The following is a 17,787-nucleotide window of genomic DNA, read 5'->3' on the forward strand; positions in this document are numbered from 1 at the left end:
GTGTCATCCCAGACACCAAAAATGTTGTGGGTTCAATGCTAGGTCAGGGCACATACCTAGGTTGCAGGTTCAATCCCTGATCGGGGCATGTACAGGAGGCAACTGATCAATGTTTCTCTCCCTCTCTGTCCCTTCCTCTCTAAAATCAATAAAAAACACATCCTAGCATGAGGATTTTTAAAAAGATACAACAGCTATAATGAACTTGGATTCCATTGATATCTGCTGGAAGATACATTGAGCTGAGACAGGGAAGACCTAAGTTTTTCACACACTTCACTGACAGACACTTCTAGGAAGTATACAAAACAATTGGGTAACTACTACTCCATATCCAATTGTAATCATCAAGTTAAAATTCATTGCCAAAAATGAAAGAGAAACTCTAGAATAACTTGACTGTCACCTTAGCATTCTTGAAGTTTTTGGAGCAAAGTGCATGTTTACTTTCTTCCCCAAATCTGCTTCTCTCCAGTTGGCCTCATTTAAAAAATCGTTCCAGAACCCTTGATTCATCTGCCCCATTGAGCCTAATCACCACATCCACCCAGTTCTGCCTCACTGAATTTGTTTTTTTTTCTTTTCCATCACTACTATCCCTGCCTCAATTCAGTCAGGACCTTGTCTTTTTTGTGTAGATGGTTGTCACTCACTTGCTAACATTAGTTTTATCCCTTCAATCCATTCTCTATGAGATGTTCAAATGCAGATATAACTTTGCTACTGCCTTATGTACCTTTGAAGGTCCTCTCTCTTTCAAAATAAAAGCCAATTTTCCCACCAGGACATACAAGACCCTCAACGAACTGAAATGAGCCCTACTTACCTCTCTCCCTCCCTCTATCATATAGCCTGTGGTTCCATCCATACCAATTATAGTACTTTCTGTGTCCATGTTATGCCAGGGTTTCTCAGACCCATGCCTTTGGCCTTGTACTTCTCCCTGGTACTAACTTTTCCCCCCAGCATCTTTCCCCAATTCCACAATTTTAGCCAAGTGCCCTTGCCATGTGGGTATTTCCATCCTGCCCTTTTTTATGCTTCTTACATTTTTTTAAATTTCTCTGTTCCTTCCACTAATTAAAAAAGCCAAAGGATTACAGGGACCAGGCCTCATTGTTCTAGCATAAAACAGACATTTGATTAATGTTTGTTGAATTGATTTGGTGAAATAAAAGGGTCCTGAATCCAGCTGATGTATGAAGACTGAAGAATCCCATCCTACATTCCAAGACATTGGGTTAAACCATATGTTCTTGCCAATATCTGACCATGAATTGTATATCAAAATGGCAATTTCCTGTCATGCAATTTCATAGTTTTAACTGCTCTGTGATTGGTGATTTTTGAAGGGTCATGTGAAGTCGGTGTTGGAAGGCTAGATCTGGTGCAGTTTTATTCTGAATTGTGTAATGAGGAAAAAGATCAGCTTTGTAAGCCATATGACACTGAGGCAAATGTCACTTTTGGACAAGATGAGAATAGATTGTTCAACCACAGTTAAAGAGGCACATTAAGATTTTTATGGATCACAAGGTGGCGGTAGAGACTCATTCAGAAAACTTCAGGCAGCACCAACTCCATTCTTAGGCGGTTTAGGGAAACAGCTCACCAGATGTTAGGGGAACTTCAGCAAGGTAGTTGGCAGAAGCCGGCTTCAGACCCTCTAGACAAGTTAAGAGTAACAGAGACTGGATGTAGGAAAACTGAATGAAGCAGCAACCAGGTAAGGATGATACTATGAAGTATTATATATTGATTTTAATCCTAGGGAGTTCGATGACAGAATACTAACATGTTCTGTTCCCAGTCTTGTTCCGTTTATCATTTCTAACAGTAAACTGATGGAACTTTCCAAGTAAATTATTAAACTTGTGGCTATGTTGAGGAATACAAAATACAAACTTAGGACTCCCCAATTTGAGGGGCAGGGTATTTTTTTAACAGTGTAGAGCAATGACCTGAATCTAACAAGATGGAATTCAATTTGACTTCTATTCACTAACTCAAATGTGTTCATTCAAAGAGGCCATGTACAAAAGGCAGTTGGTCTGACAGCCACAAGTATGGAAAGGGTGTTTAGCAAAGAGTAAGCTCAGTGTATGTCATCCATTGGATGAGGCCATTGGAGAAGTGACCAGGAACTTGGCCCATATTAACTGAATTATGGGCCATGAAAATTAGAAGTGATTGTGATCCAGGCTACCCTATGCCTCTCACTTCCATAATTGCTACAACTTGCAAAAAGGTCCTCTGCCTACTTTCCTGCCCTGGGTCTACCCATCCTCTTCAACATTATCACTGGGTTGATTTTTCTAAAATTCCAATTGGTGCCATCACTCTCCTGCTTAAACCAGTTAAGTGATTTCACTTTGCCCTTAGTATCACATCTAAGCTCTGGGACAAGATTCATAAGGTTCCCTGTGAGTCTCTCTAACTTCCTCACTCATATCTACCCAGCTCCTTCCCATTATGTCTCCACAATGCTGAACTTCTTCCAGCATCCCAACATGCTTTGTTCTCTCATCTCCAGTGGTGAGCACTCACTTTTTCCCTGCTCAGAGCACTTCTCTCTTTCCCCACTACTCTTTCCACCCTCAGCACTCATGTGCACCAGCTGAATCCCTCCCCGGGAATTACCTTCAGCAGAAAGAAGCCACCTCATCCAAAGTCACATCCCCTCCCCAAGGCTGTCCATATTCAATGAATGACCAATCCATAGGACTCTGCCTCTGTACATCGATTTGAAACATCCTATTGAGGACTACCCCAACTTCAGCTCCCCATAGGATTGGCTGGCACATCTTAGCAACTGCAACACAGTTCAACCTCTCCCTCTGCCTCTTCTTGATTTCCTTTCACATTTTAATGCATTGTACCCGAATGCAAACCTCCTAGTGCATCTCTCAGAAGCTGTGTACCAGGGAAATGACTAAAACAGCCTTTAAGTTCTATGTATATTGTCTCCCACAATAACTTTCTAACACTATTTAAAAATGACTCACATGAAGAAAGAATTATATTTGTTTTACATGAGTCTATAGGGTAAAACCTGAACTAACGAGTTGATGTTCTAGAGGTAAGCTGTCCAACATGATAATACAGGCTATATTAAGCATGAAATGGCAAGTCCAAACTGAGATGTGCTGTAAGTATAAAATATGAACTGGAGTTCAACGACTTAGGATAACAATTCAGGATATCTAGTTAATAAATATTATATTGATTTCATGCATGTTAAAATGATACAATTTTTATGTTGGATTAAATAAAATATATGAAAATTCATCTCACCTGGGTTTTTTTGAACTTTTTAGGTGCAAGCACTATAAAAAGTAAGTTATATATGTGACTGTCACTATAATTCCATTAGACATTAGTGCTCTGGAGAGAGATTTAGGTTTGAGAGAGTTTACTAGCAACAGGAATGTGGCCAGGGTAACTGGGCTGTCTCGGTGGGTGGTGAGTTTCCCCATGACTAATGTATAGTCTAGCAGAGGATGGCTCAACACTTGATGGGAAGGATGTAGATAGCACTCAAGATCTTCAAGAGCATTTAAACTACATGAACATTACATTTCCCTTAAAGCCTGGGTTGAGCTTTCATGGTGAGAGACAGAAGCGTAAAAAGTAGGATGTCACTTATGGTTTCTAGGGACTGATTCCTTGGAGTTGAATCCTTAATAGTCTTCCTTGTAAATCCCATTTTAAAACAAGCAAGGTGCAAATTGCGTGATTCCTTGTAACTTTTTTCAGTGGAATCATATCAAGTTCTTTGAAAAAATAAACAAAAATCCATTCATCTTCAGCCCAATGTTCCTCACCAGAAATCATAGCATTATGAGTTATGAGCAGTGATGGTTGCCTGTCTCATTTGGTTCCCGACTCCCCTTAGCCTAATGGCTGTGTTTTGCTTTTAGTTTGCCCTAGTTTCAGAAAAAGATTCCTCTTATTCCCCCCTTCTTTCAAATTATTGAGATTTTTTTACATGATAATTAAAAGAAACCAAGGAAGCCAAAATTACTTTATGTTCTGGTGAGACTTCTCTACAAATAAATTGGTAGAATATGATTAAGTATTTCATTAAATGTTACCATCCCCTTTCAAATTTAATGTTTTTGGATGCTCTAATTGCTCTGGGCTTTTCTTTGATATTAAAAGGCAGATGATGCATTGGTGGCTTTACTGTATAGTAATAGCACAGAGGGTTCTGGAATCTCACTGCTTGTATCACTTTTAACTGTGTGACCTTGAGAAAATTACTAGATATTATGGTGTGTCCACTTTGTAATTGTAAAAAAGGGGGGGGATAATAATAGTACATTATAGAATTATTGTGAGGATATAATGAATTAATTGAGTTAATATATATTATTACTATTATTCTTTTATACTAGTATCATTACCTTCCATTCCAGCAAGTGGATTCTCCTCTTGTAAAACACATTTACATTTGTTGCTATCCCACAGCATGTCAATAGGACAGAGTTTCTTGGCATGGGAACAGCTAGGAAAAAAAGAACCCAGATTTAAAAGCTTTCAAAGGCATCACATTTTTGGAACAGTTTTTAAATGTAGAATAAATTACTGAGTAGAAAATAGTTGAGTTTTAAAGAGCTTAATTCATATTTATGAACTGCATGTTATTAGATAGCAATTCTATTTAGAAAACTTTGGAAATGAAACTGTAATTTTGGTTAGTTATAATCTTTTAAAGAAGATTGGTGTTAAAACAATGCAAATTCGCTGTCAACAGAGCTTATTTACCAAAAGTAAATATTGTTATAACATAGCTTTTAAGCACTATCTTCTTTAATATAGAGCTATGAACATTGGCCAGGGCAGCAGGAACACTTTGTGGATAAATGTTACTTATATATGAGCTTTCTTTTCTGTTTAAGAGGGGTGGAGGTATCTTCTTGGCTCAATGTTAACTAACGTATAACCACCAGCTTAGTCCATTGTTTGCCACTCACGTATGCACTTAACTGCTTTACCTTTGCTGGAGATAAATATCCAGCTTAGTTATTTTATGTTTTAACTCAGTGTTTATAATTTGGCCTTTATTTGTTTCTCAATCTTTTTGTTCCAAATCCACGATTCCTATCTTTGATTTCAGAACAGGTCAGGGTGTTATAATTCATGTCGTAAAGAATCACAAAATATTCTTAAGAAAATTTCAAAACCAAATTAATTTTAAGTCATTTTCATTTAAAAGAAGAATTTTCCATTGGGTAATCTCAAGAGGAAGGGTTAGATAATCTGCAGACTCAGATGCAGAGAGTTTTGCCACTCCTCAGAGACTCCAGGAAACTTTGCCCCACCCATCACTTTGGGACTGAAATGTATAAACAGCGGAGAATGAGTTTTATTTCATATTTGTTCTGGAATAAGGGAACATCTGCCAAATTTAAGGTTGGAATAAAGTTTTACAGCTGCATTAGAATATGTGTATTAAGAACAAAGTTGTACGTAGCAGACATGTGGAGTTCCCAACCACTGAGATTTTTGGTCCTACCGCAATATACATCTAACACCTAATAAAAAATGTATTTGCCAGTTATTAATAGTAGATCTGGATTAGAAGCTAAGAGATGAAGAACATGAAGAGAAACTGATGATTCTATAATTAATGAGGTATTACATCACACACACACACACACACACACACACACACAGCTTTGGCAAAGGCAAGAACAAGTATTAATCAAATACAAGAAGTGCTTACCGATCTTCTTCTGGGGCCTGGATGGATCTTCTGATAATGGGGTATGGATGGCTGGGAGCCATTGACAAGCACTTACAACCTGTATGGTTGGCAACTTTGACAGGCACTAATTCAGGTACTGATGTCAAAGGCACTGATATTTCAAAGAGCTAGAGTGGAGAAAAATAACCATAATACATATATATTTAAAATAATAATTTCTACAGTCTACATTTTTGTCTTTGTCCTTTAGGGTAGTGACTTTAGTAAAGTTTTCCATCAAGAATAGAATTAATGAGGATAAAGACTGATATGGTGGAATGAATGCTGGGCTGTGAGTTAGGAGACGAGGGGCGTATCTAACTTTACCAAGTATTTAATCTCAGTTAAATCTCATAATTTTTCTGTATCACTGGTGCCCTTTTCAAATGACACAGTTGGTCCCTGTTCATGCTATAAATTTGACTAAGGATAAAATAGAATTATGCTTATGAAGTTTCTTTGAGACCACAGTGAGTCAATGATTATTCAAAACAATTTATTTGTCTCTTTTCATACTGCCTCCATCGAAAGAACATAGTTTCCTGTTCTTTGACTTTGTAGTTGGCCATTTGACTTGCTTTAGTCAACAGGATGGTAGCAGACATGACACTACTACAAACTTGAACTGTGCATGCTTTGTAGGGCTTGTTTTGTCATGTGCATGCTGTAGCCACAAGAAGACCATGATCTGGCAGGCTTGCTGGTTGAAGGAATTAGAGACACAGGGAATAGACCTGGACTCAACCTGTTGCTTGGAGTCAAGCCCAGTGGGGCCCATTCTAAACTAATGAGATCTCAGATACATGAGTGAGAGTAAGTCTTTGTGGCTTGAAGCCCCTGAGTGTTAAAATATTTAATAGGCAGCATAACATAGTAATAAGTGACTCATACACGATCATCATACTCAACCACTTAATTATAGAATGTCATTCTTTCTGTTTCTATATGCTAAGCCTTGTTATATTAATTCATTTATCCCCATAACAATTTTATAGAGTGTGTTTTTTATTACCCTCACTCCTTGACTACAGGTGAAGAAACCGATGTACAGAAAGGTTATATAACTTGCCTAAGGCCACATAACTATTGACTGGAAGAGTGGGAATTTGAACCCAAGCAGTTTACTTTAGAGCCAGAGGAAATACTCTTAAGGATGTACCTCATTATTTTTTGGAATGAAATTGCTATGACCAAAAGAAGCAAAGTGGGATCTTGGCAAGTAGAATTTAGAAAAATGTCAATTACTTTGTTTCTAGAGTTGTTCTATGATATATAGATGAATTTGAACTTGATTTTAATGCTCTGCCCATTCAATCACCATTCCGTGTAGTCCTTGCTACATAGAGTATTCATTGATTCACTTTGTCTCTAAGACATATTTCATCAAATAGTCCATAACTCTGGGATGAGAGGTAGTTTTTTAATGTTCAAATATGCATATTTGGAAAGAACAACTGCTGCACACATACACTTAAGTACATTCTTTAAAACTAATCATTTGTTGAGTAGAGCAGTCAAAATAAAGTACTTGACTGTCTATTAAGTGGAAACAATCCATTAAAGTTGTGTTTATTCTGACCTTTCAATATGTAATGGAACTTCCATGATAAGTAAGACAGTGTTTTTAGAGTGTTTACTTTGTGTAACTTTCATTGTCTTGCAAAATTTTTCAGCTATGCTCTTGGGAATAACATGGTCATGAACTAAAGCCTTTTACATTATACATGCTTTGTTTCTGCTGACAGTTGGTACTTAGCCATACTTATGTTATTTTTGACCTGATTGTCAAATAGTAGAGGTCAGAATTTACAAGTTCCAAGACTCTCCAGAAGAATTTAGAAAAAGAAGCTCCACAGTTTAAGGGATATTTTAGGGGATTAGAAGAACAAAATTAAGAGTAAGTTAACCTATTGCCAAACAAATCAGCATTCCAATCCAATTAAGATCCAATTAAGATAATTACTTCATGTGGATATAATTGGTGCACATGTAATTTTATTGTACTACTATTATATATAATATATTGCAAATATCTATACAGAATAAATTATATAGGCAAACATGATAGTGAAATTAATATATCAACATGCATGAGGATTTTGCAACATGGAATGTAGTTTGACTGACAGATTTTTAGTATGCTTTCCTAAGTTTGTTATTATTGCTCTCCTGTGCCATAATTATTTTATTTCACAACAATATGGTAGTGATAAAAAGAAAAACTTATCTAATGAGCAAAAAGGATTTTATAAGATGGAGAGGAAGAATTATTTCTTTCATGGAGACTACAGAATCATTTTCAAAGGTCTTTTGTACTACATATTCTCCGTTTGCTCCTTCAGAGGAGGCCATCCTCTCTCCTTCCCTACTGGGCTCTGTGTCCCAAGATGCTTACCTCTATGGACAACATCTGTGGGTCCTGTTGCCTCCTCCACCCCCTCCTTCCATTCCTTGCCAGGATAAGGATTGAAAGTGGCTGCCATTACTCCAGCCAGTCCTGCAGCCCTCTTTTCCACTTTCTCTCTGGGTCCCCTACCTGCTCCATCCCGTTACCTCTTCAGTCCAGGGGTGGGAACAGCTCCCTGTTTTTGCTGTAGCTCTGGGTACTGCATCAGTTTTTCCTCCTTTACCCTAAACCAGACCACCCCCTTCACTAAACTTCTCAGTTACTCCATGTGAACAACACAGAACCTAACTAATGCATAAGGCAGTGCAACTGTCGTCATTCCTTTTAATATCTTTTCTAGTAACTTCCATATGATTTCCTGATTCTTGATCTTATAGCATCTGAGAGACAATAAATGATAAAAATTTAGGCTCTGGATTCTTACAGACCTGGATTTGAAGCCCAGCTGTGCCATAAATTACTTCTCTGAGCCTCTAACCTATAAAGGAGGATAAGAAACCCTTTCTGAGTGTTTCAGGATTAAATGAGATGAGGCACATAAAGCACTTAGCCCAGTGCTTGGCAACAAGCTTAGTGGCAGCTGTCAACACTGTCATCATCAGGACTTGGCAGAGGGCATGCTTGCTGATGTCCTCATACCTGTTTCGAAACATATGAGGTGCTCGTGTTCATGCAGATGACGCTCTCTTCATTGCAACAGCCGCCACACCGGAACACGTTCACACAGGGAGGCTTGAAGAACCTGTTGGTGCTACTCCCCAGCTCGCTAGCGACCTCCACGCACGTCTCTCTAGGGCTGCACTGGGTTCTTTGCCATTCCTCATCTATAACTGCAGAGAGGAAGCTCATTGGGGCCAGTAGAAGAAACAGCCCTGACATGCCAACATGAGCCAGGGTTATGCTGGACACAGTTGTTTTCACATTTGCAGTGCTTGTTTATTTTACTAGATGGATATTTTTGTTGGTCCTTTAACCAAAGATTCATAAAACTGAAAAACAAACATTGTGTTCCTTCCCACTTACACAATATTTTTTATCTTTGTAGAATATAAGTTTATTTTTCTTTGCTGAAGAAGACCATATCCTGTATATAACCACACTGGGTACATCTGGAGAAGCTGGCTAATAAGGAAGTAAATGGAAACATGTAAAGAAATAAACATGTGTTATTTACTAGGTAATTTACATGATAGAGCTGAATAGCATTTCTTCTTCTTGAAACCAGGAGTGGATAGGTTTTAGCACCATTGAAGAATACATTTTTGTTGGTTGCTTAAATATCTACTGTAAGATTCAAACCAGGCAAACACACAAATGGAAATTTAAGTGGAGCTAATCTTTCCTCAAGTGGGTTTTCTCATTTGCAAGTGCCTAATACTCCTGTTTACATAAAATGATGAAATAAACCAGTTCCTTTTGATGAAAGGAACAGTATTCTGGCCATTCTAGCAAATTTGACAAAAACAAGAAAAAGAGACAAGCCTCTGGGAATAAAAAGATTACATCCAACCTCATAAAATAGTACTTGCTTTTTTCTCACAGTTTATTTTTAAATAAGATGTGACACTTTGATCCTTAATGTTGTACACCTGTTCTATGGATGTTTTGGGAAATGACTCAACTTTATGATACACAGCATTTAAAGACAGTCTTTTAGGTTGCCATGGGACTGTAGCATTTATTACATGTTGAGGGAGATGGTGAAAGCCTCCTATGGTTGGCAGCTTCTAAACTGACCCCCAATGGGTGCCCACCTCCTGGTAGTCACACCCTGGTGTAATTGCCTCCTCTATGTGTGAGCAGGACTTGTGAATAGATTCTTAGGAAGAAAACACAGCAAGTGATGGGATGTCACTTTCATGATTAGGTTAAAAAGCTGACTTCTGTGTCTGTCTCTTGTTGGAACTCTCTCTTTCTCTTGCCTTCTTGGCTTGTAGGCTTTGTTGAATCTAGCTGCCACATTGGAAAGGTTAGAAAAGGTTGAAGGTGGGCTCTGGCCAACAGCCAGTGAGGAACTGGGACCCTCAGTCCAATAGCCTATGAGGGACTGAGTCCTGCCAACAACCATTAAGTAAATTTGAAGACACATCTTGCACCAGCTGAACCTTGAGATGTTACCTGTGGCCCAAACTGCCACCTTGACTGCAGCCTCTGGAGAGGCTCAGAAGCAGACACACCCATTTAGGCTATGAGTGCATTTATGACCCACAGAAACTGTGAGATTAAAAAGAATGTTGTTTTAAGCAGCTAAGTTTTAGGGTGTTAGGCAGTGATAGATAAACTCTTCTCCATTTTTACCCCATCTCCAAATATTTGTATTGCTTTCTTCCCAGAGTATTCTAAATTCCCATGTACGTGAACATTTCCACTAGAAGAGACACAGATAACTTCTGCTTAAAGAACATAGGCATAATATTATTGCTGGGGATCTGAACTTAGTCTGTAAATGATTCCCTTATACATCTTTCCATATTCTTTTCCCCCCTTAATCCCAATTTTCCTCCTTTGTTGCTTCTTCACTCGCTGTAAACACAAAATACAAGATGTTTGGCCAGCTGAGAAGCATTGCATATACTAGAAAATTTGCATAAACTCTGCCTTTTTCATAATGAAATCTTTTATCCTAAGAAACCTTTTTAAATTTCTGATTTTGAATATCTATATAAACAGCCAGAAGGCTGTAAACATGAGAGATAAATTAGCCAATTAGGTGTTGATGTGGGTATCACTGAATTCACTATTATTAATCACAAATCTTGGGAAAAAACAAGTAATGAAATTATGAGGATATTCCTTCTTTTAAATTCTACTTATATATTGTTTTCCATTTGCTTTTTATAAATCTAAGTTTTGGAAGTTAGAATGGCAAGATTTTAATCAAAATTGTGTGCATCTGTGACCAATGCCACTGAGCAAAGGCTCTATAACCTTATTATCTCTACTACTGCCCATTAGGATGCTCTGCCTCCAATATTACCCTGAAATCCATGAGGGAGAGTTGCTAACCAATTACAACGGATGTATCATGCCCATTTGATTATTTACTGCTTCTAACTTACTAAAAACTTTAGATGATCCCCTGCATAATAAAACATTTTAGAGTTTTGGGGTTTTTTAAATGGTTTTACACTTTTTATGGTTTCCTCCTTAAAAAAATGTCATTGTCACTGACTTTTTAAAATCACCTAATCTTGGGCCCTGACTGGTGTAGCTCAGTGGATCGAGCACAGGCTGTGAACCAAAGGGTCACGGTTCGATTCCCAGTCAGGGCACATGCCTGGGTTGCAGGCCAGGTCCCCAGTGGGGGGCCATATGAGAGACAGCCACACATTGATGCTTCTCTCCCTCTCTTTTTCCTTCCCTTCCCCTCTCTCTAAAAATAAATAAACAAACAAACAAACAAACAAACAAATAAATAAAATACTTAAAACAACAACAACAACAACAACAAAGAAAGCAAACTTGCTGCCTTAAAAAAATCACCTAATTTTGGCTTTATGGTAATGACCGATATCTCCAGGCTCACCGCAAGCCTTCACACAGGTAACCTGGTTAAGGCCTTGGATCTCAGTTGAGGCCTGACCTCTTTGCTTTCATAAAGTCTATGCAAATTTACCACAGAGAAACAACTAGAGCTTTAAACCTCTGGCTAGAGTGGGTTGTAGGCCATGGTTTCAATGATTTCAACTCATTCAGACACACAGTCCTACGAGCACAAAGAATCCTCTACACACTCATGCCTGTGTGAGTATCACGGATACTCAGAAGAGCATGGTCCAGATCATGTATGATTCAGTTATACCTCTTTTTAAATTATTTATTTGTATAATGTGCATCATAATTAACCATTGTTAATTAACCACATATTATATATATAATATCTGGAGGGATATATATGAAAACATAATACATGCTGAAGCCGAGGGATTTGTCCCTGCCTATACACAATTGTCCCCACAGCCAACAACAGCGACCTGTGCAAACTGCATCATTCTTTTAGAAATGGTGAAAATTAAGATAACTCTAGAAAGAAAGAAAAGAATAATTCTGGCTTAGTGGTCAATTTGAATTATTGAATAGATATAATCCATGATCAGGTAATCATCTCTTTAGCAAATCTAAAATGCTAGGCCAACAATGCCACAGCAGCTTCTTGCATTATTTTGACATGTCATAAAAAATTGGAGGCCACACAATTTTTAGCTAGCTAACATTTTATTCATTATGGCACAGTACATCCAGACAATGGTTTTCTTATAAAGAACCAACACACCTTACAGGGAACAAACATTCCCTTTATTTCAAATTAAGTTATTTTATAGTCTGAAGTTTAGATGATTTCGTCAGGGTGTCCAACCTTTTGGTGTCTCTGCACCACATTGGAAGAAGAAAAGTTGTCTTGGGCTACACATTAAATACATTGTGTCACATAATCACAAAAAAATCTCATCATGTTTTAAGTAAATTTATGATTTTGTACTGGGAGCACTCATAGTCATCCTGGGATGCATGCAGCCCATGGGCCACAGGATGGACACCCCTGGAAGAATCCCCCTCCATTATTCTCCTAGTAATATCAGTATGCACTATTACAACTCAGCTTCCAACTTCTACTTTTCATTTTTACTAAAAAAATTACAGAATATTGAAGAAATACAAAGCTACATCTAAGCTATTAGTTTTTACTCATGTATGTATAGCAGTAGAATGCTCCTTATTGATGAATACCTAGAGTGTTTCATTTTTTTAAGTAAACTCAATGATATGTTTTCTATTAAGCATCATCTTTCTGGGTTTGTTTTGCCTTCACGTCTTTGAGTTAAATATACTTGTATATTCTGAAGTGTTCTCTTGTATTCATTTTTTAATCTCAAAATCATATTGAATATATTTCTTTGCAGAGTAGATACAGCAAACCAGGATTCTCCACAAACCCCAAAGCTATGAAATCAAAAACACCCTGTTCCTCTCTCTAATACATGCTGCCATGCTCAAACTTTTGGAAGAGGCTGGTGTAATTTTTACTATTTGAGAAAGTGAAAGGATTGGCCTCCACACACCCACACACCTACCTTTTAATGTTTCCGTGTCATAGAAAGTTGCCGCAAACCTGGTGGACCGATGGGACGCTGAGCGAGAATCCGGGCTAGCAAAACTTTTCAGTTTCAGTCGGCATCTCCACAGCTTCCAGTCCTCGAAGTGAGTGATTTGCAGCAGCTCTTCCAAACCAGAAGCTGCCCTAATCTGCTGTTCAGATCGTTCTAACATTGACTGCTTGAAAAAAACACCCCCCCCAAAAAAATACTAATTTAAAAGCAAGTTACTAAAAGTTTATTTTGTCTGATAACCTTCATTGCTAACACTGAAAAATGTAAATAGAGCTAAAAGGAAATCAGAGAGATGATTCAAATGTGCACAACTTCCTAGGGAAGGCAAACTAGTATTTTTGATTCACATTCTGCTCACATATGATTGAATCAAAGGAATTACTTATTCACGCTGGATTCTCAGAACACTTCAAAACAATGGTGAGCTGCAAAATGATATATCTACACCCTTAAGCCCCAAAACCTGTAAATGTGACTTTATTTGGGAAAAGGATTTTTTGCAGATGTCATTAAAGTTAAGGATCTTGAGATGAGATCCTCCTGGATTATCTGGGTGGACCCTAAGTACGAAAACAAGTGTCCCTACAAAAGACAGAAGAGGGGAAGCCACAAATACAAAAGAGATTTTGTAAAGACAGGGGCAGAAATTAAAGTCATTCAGCCACTAGCTAGGGATGGCCTGGAGCCATCAGAAACTGAAAGAAGCAAGGAAGGAGGGATTCCCTCCAAGAGCCTTTAGAGGGAGCAGAGCCCTGCCAGCACCTTAATTTCAGAATTCTGGATTCCAGAACTGGAAGAGAATGCATTTCTATTGTTTTTAACCCACCTAGTTTATGGTAATTTGGTACAGTAGTCACAAGGAATTAATATATATTTCCAAATTACACTATTTTTTGTGATAGGAGCCAATCATAATTGTTTTCATCTCTATTATTTGTTTGAGAAACTGACCCACAAAGTCCTGGGGACCCTGCCTATAGTCACACAAGAAAAAAAGATTTTAAGATCTTAATAACCTGAGTTTTCTGACTTCTAATCCTCTGAGCTTTTTTTCTTTTTAAACTTGTTTACGATTTCAAGGACATGGGTTTTTTTTCTGATAAAATACACTTCTGGAGTTTATGTTGAAAATTCACTTTCCACACAGTTGAACAAATTGTATTTACTGACTGGGTTTCTGGATTTGTGAGTAAAAAAAGACTCAGCCAATAAAAGATGTGCAGTGTGTAGCCTAATTGTTCAGAATCAGGGGTGTGGTTATATAAATAATGATACATGTATACAATAAAATACTATGCAAGCATCAAAACCAATGATGTAGATATATATCAGGCCTGAAAGAATCAGCATCATGTACCAGTGTTTTGGGAGTAGGATTTTTTTTTTAGATATGACGATGGATACCAATTGTCCAAACATGGATACTCAGAAGAGCATGGTCCAGATCATGTATGATTCAGTTATACCTCTTTTTAAACTATTTATTTGTATAATGTGCATCATAATTAACCATTGTTAATTAATCACATATTATATATATAATATCTGGAGGGATATATATGAAAACATAAACAATAGTTAATTCTCTAGATAAGAGACTGTCAAACTATAACCCCCTAACCTGATTCAGCTGATTGCCTGCTTGTTTTTATAAATAAATTTTTATTGGAACACAGCCATGTCCATTCATTTATGTAGTGTCTTTGGCTGCCTTCATTTTATAATGGCAGAGTTGAGAAGCTAAGACAGAGATCTGCATAGAAGTTTTAATCTGAGGCCACCCCCTTTTTAAACATTTTAATTTTTTTCTCAGTCACTCTATTTTTCATTATTCCGTGTATTACATTGTCTCTAGTCTCTTTTTGAAATACTTATTAGATATACATTGTAGCCTTCTAATGATCTTATATGTCTCTTAATTGCCCTTTCATATGTATCTATTTTTTCTTCATTTTAATGTATTGTGGGCAAGTTAAATTCATTGCCCCAATCACCAGTTCTCCAGTTGTGTGACTCTAGAGTTTATTTTTGTAAGCTTTTAATTTCAATCATATGTCTAATTTTGAATATTTCTACTTCATTCTCTTCCTTATGTGCTTTTTGTTTCATTTCTGTACATTTTTCCTAATTTGTCATTTTATTTTACATGATTCTTTTCATTATCTCTTTGATGGTCCTAAATATGCTTATTGTAAGCATTTCCTCAAAATTTTTAACTTCACATATATGATTTATATCCTGATTACTCATTTTATTGGCTGTCTTGCTTAGTAATAATGACCTCTATGTGCCTTGGAATTTTGTTTAGTAGTTTCATCTTCATTGGGACATTCATTTTACTTTCTCACTATTCTTTCTTCATCATTTGCAAGTTCTGTGGTTGTACCCCCTGACTTGCAGGGCCCTGAATCCAGAATCTTGTTGAGTATCTGTGACATGGGGATCAGCTTAGCACAAGTTCTGGTTGCAAGGAAGGATCTGCTTCCTCCTTTGCCCCTAGTTAAGAAGTTTCACAGACACAGGTCCAGGCAGCAATGAGCAGTGACTCTTCCTTGTCTTTCATGTATCTAGTGTAGTGCACTCAGGAGCCCATGACCCACTGGAGCTGAATTCTTGGCGGCCTGCACCTTCCAGCTTCAGAGCCCATCAGTTCTGCAGCTTCAGCTTTATGTTCTTTTAAAACTTGTTTTTATTGAGACATAACTGACATATAACATAGTGTAAGTTTAATGTATATGATGAATCTATTGCTATTTTTCAGCTTCATGTGTTGGGCACCATTTCTGCAAGTGTTTCCATATGCGGATATTTATCATCCTTTGACCAATTTTATATTGTATCTATCATTGCTCTGGATTACAAAACATCTACAGCAGAAACTTAGAAGGCCATCTTGCTTGCAAGTTTAGATGTGAACATGTGTTTTTGTGTGCATGTTTTTCATAAATGTGGGAGAATATTGAATATGTTTATGAGCTGAGGGGAATAGTAAAGAAAGAGGAAGAAAGTGAACATGTATGCAGGGGAGATAAAGCAGGGGCCTAGAGGGATCAGTTTGACAGAAGTGCCAGAGACAAGCGGACACAGGATGAATTGGATGAGAAGGTCACCCTCTGAAATAGGAGGCTCATAGAGAATGATGTGAGTCTGTAGACAGCAGGACTGCTTGGGATCTAGGATTTCTCACTTATCTGTGAAGTTTGAATAAATACTATTCTCTAGGAGTGGGAGGAGGAAGAAACTCGAAGAGCACAGATAGGGTTTGTGGAATAGGCACAGAATTTAAGCAGCATTCCACAGCTTCTTCATCTAAAAAAAAAATGTGGGGAAGAAACAATAAGCAGTTCTGAAACTTAGTGACTCTCCATTAAGGCTCATTTGTCAACAGTCTCTCATTTCCTGATCACTCACTGCCCCTTCTGGTTGGGCAGAAGATGTACTTCATATTCAATTGAATCCTCAAAATAAAAATTTTTACAACACTGCTTCTATATGAAAGTAATGAAACCAATCAAATAGGTTTTTAAGTGTCTTAAAAATTGTATTATATTGAAATGATTTGTATTTATTAAGACAAATTTCCTTCAATACCACTCATAAACACAGACTGATATAGATAGCTTCCCAGTTCTTACGGGTTCCAAATTCAATATCAGAAATAATTGTAAACTATCCAACTGTAGAACTCAAGAGAAAATATCAAATCTCTGGATTGAATTAAAGGTATTGAATGGCTTGTGTGACTTGCCTCATCATAAAAAATGCAAGGTTTACTTAAACTCAGAGATATTTAAGCACACTTTAAGCCTCAAAATCTAAAACCTAGCATGAAAGAACTGAGAAATTGCAGGCAGTCATTTTGCTATTACAAGTGGAAGTACTAACAATTCAATATAAGCAGAAACCCGATAACTGATTCATTGAGGGCATATACTCACAAAGAGTCAATAATGGTGGTTTGTTTCCAATAGCATTTCTGCACTGGTTGATTTTTGTATAATTAACTTTGTTATATGCTTGGACAAGACAAAAACACAATTAAAAATGTTATAGTCTCAAATAAATATTTAAACCACCGATTTCAATGATTTCAACGACTAAACCTTTGCCAAATAAGTTGCTCATAATTTCTTCCTATTTTCTAATGGAAGTGCTAATCAAAATGAAAATAATTAAAACACAGTCAGCAAGAAGAAGGAAGTGAAATAAGGTTACCAGATTTTTGCTTTTTATTACAGCAGCATCTATTTTGCATAATTGATCCAAGGCTGTTAGCAATTTCACTTCTAAATAATAAACCCTTGTCTGATGTCTTGGTTACCACAAGCCAGTTTTTAAATTGTGAGGCTTAAAATCTTTGTAACAGGATTTTATTATTATTTAAATGTACACTGCTTTCAGCAGTATAATATGAAGGGTAGCTATTTTTCCTTTTGTTAATGTGTAAGTTCATGTAGCATTCTCCCCTGAGGAAGCATGAGCATCACCATAACTAAGATGATAGGGAAGACATCTGGAAAGGT

The 17,787-nt window shown here is 37.2% G+C and overlaps 1 protein-coding gene across 3 annotated transcripts in view; it reads right to left on the reverse strand.

Annotated features, from left to right (window-relative positions):
• The window catches only part of VEGFD (vascular endothelial growth factor D), a 30,589-nt gene that overhangs the window by 1,968 nt on the left and 10,834 nt on the right, over nucleotides 1-17,787 (reverse strand). For 2 of the 3 annotated variants that reach the window (XM_037046339.1, XM_037046342.1), the window contains exons 2-5: nucleotides 13,229-13,430; nucleotides 8,796-8,986; nucleotides 5,729-5,877; nucleotides 4,407-4,507 (exon numbers count right to left, since the gene is read on the reverse strand). In XM_037046339.1, coding sequence (XP_036902234.1) covers nucleotides 4,407-4,507; nucleotides 5,729-5,877; nucleotides 8,796-8,986; nucleotides 13,229-13,430 — 643 coding nt within the window. The remainder of the gene's footprint in view (nucleotides 1-4,406; nucleotides 4,508-5,728; nucleotides 5,878-8,795; nucleotides 8,987-13,228; nucleotides 13,431-17,787) is intronic. The other variant, XM_037046341.1, reaches the window with a different exon arrangement.

Source organism: Sturnira hondurensis, unplaced genomic scaffold (genome assembly GCF_014824575.4).
Source record: "Sturnira hondurensis isolate 20B ecotype Veracruz unplaced genomic scaffold, ASM1482457v3 Scaffold0005220, whole genome shotgun sequence".
Taxonomy (NCBI): Eukaryota; Metazoa; Chordata; class Mammalia; order Chiroptera; family Phyllostomidae; genus Sturnira; species Sturnira hondurensis.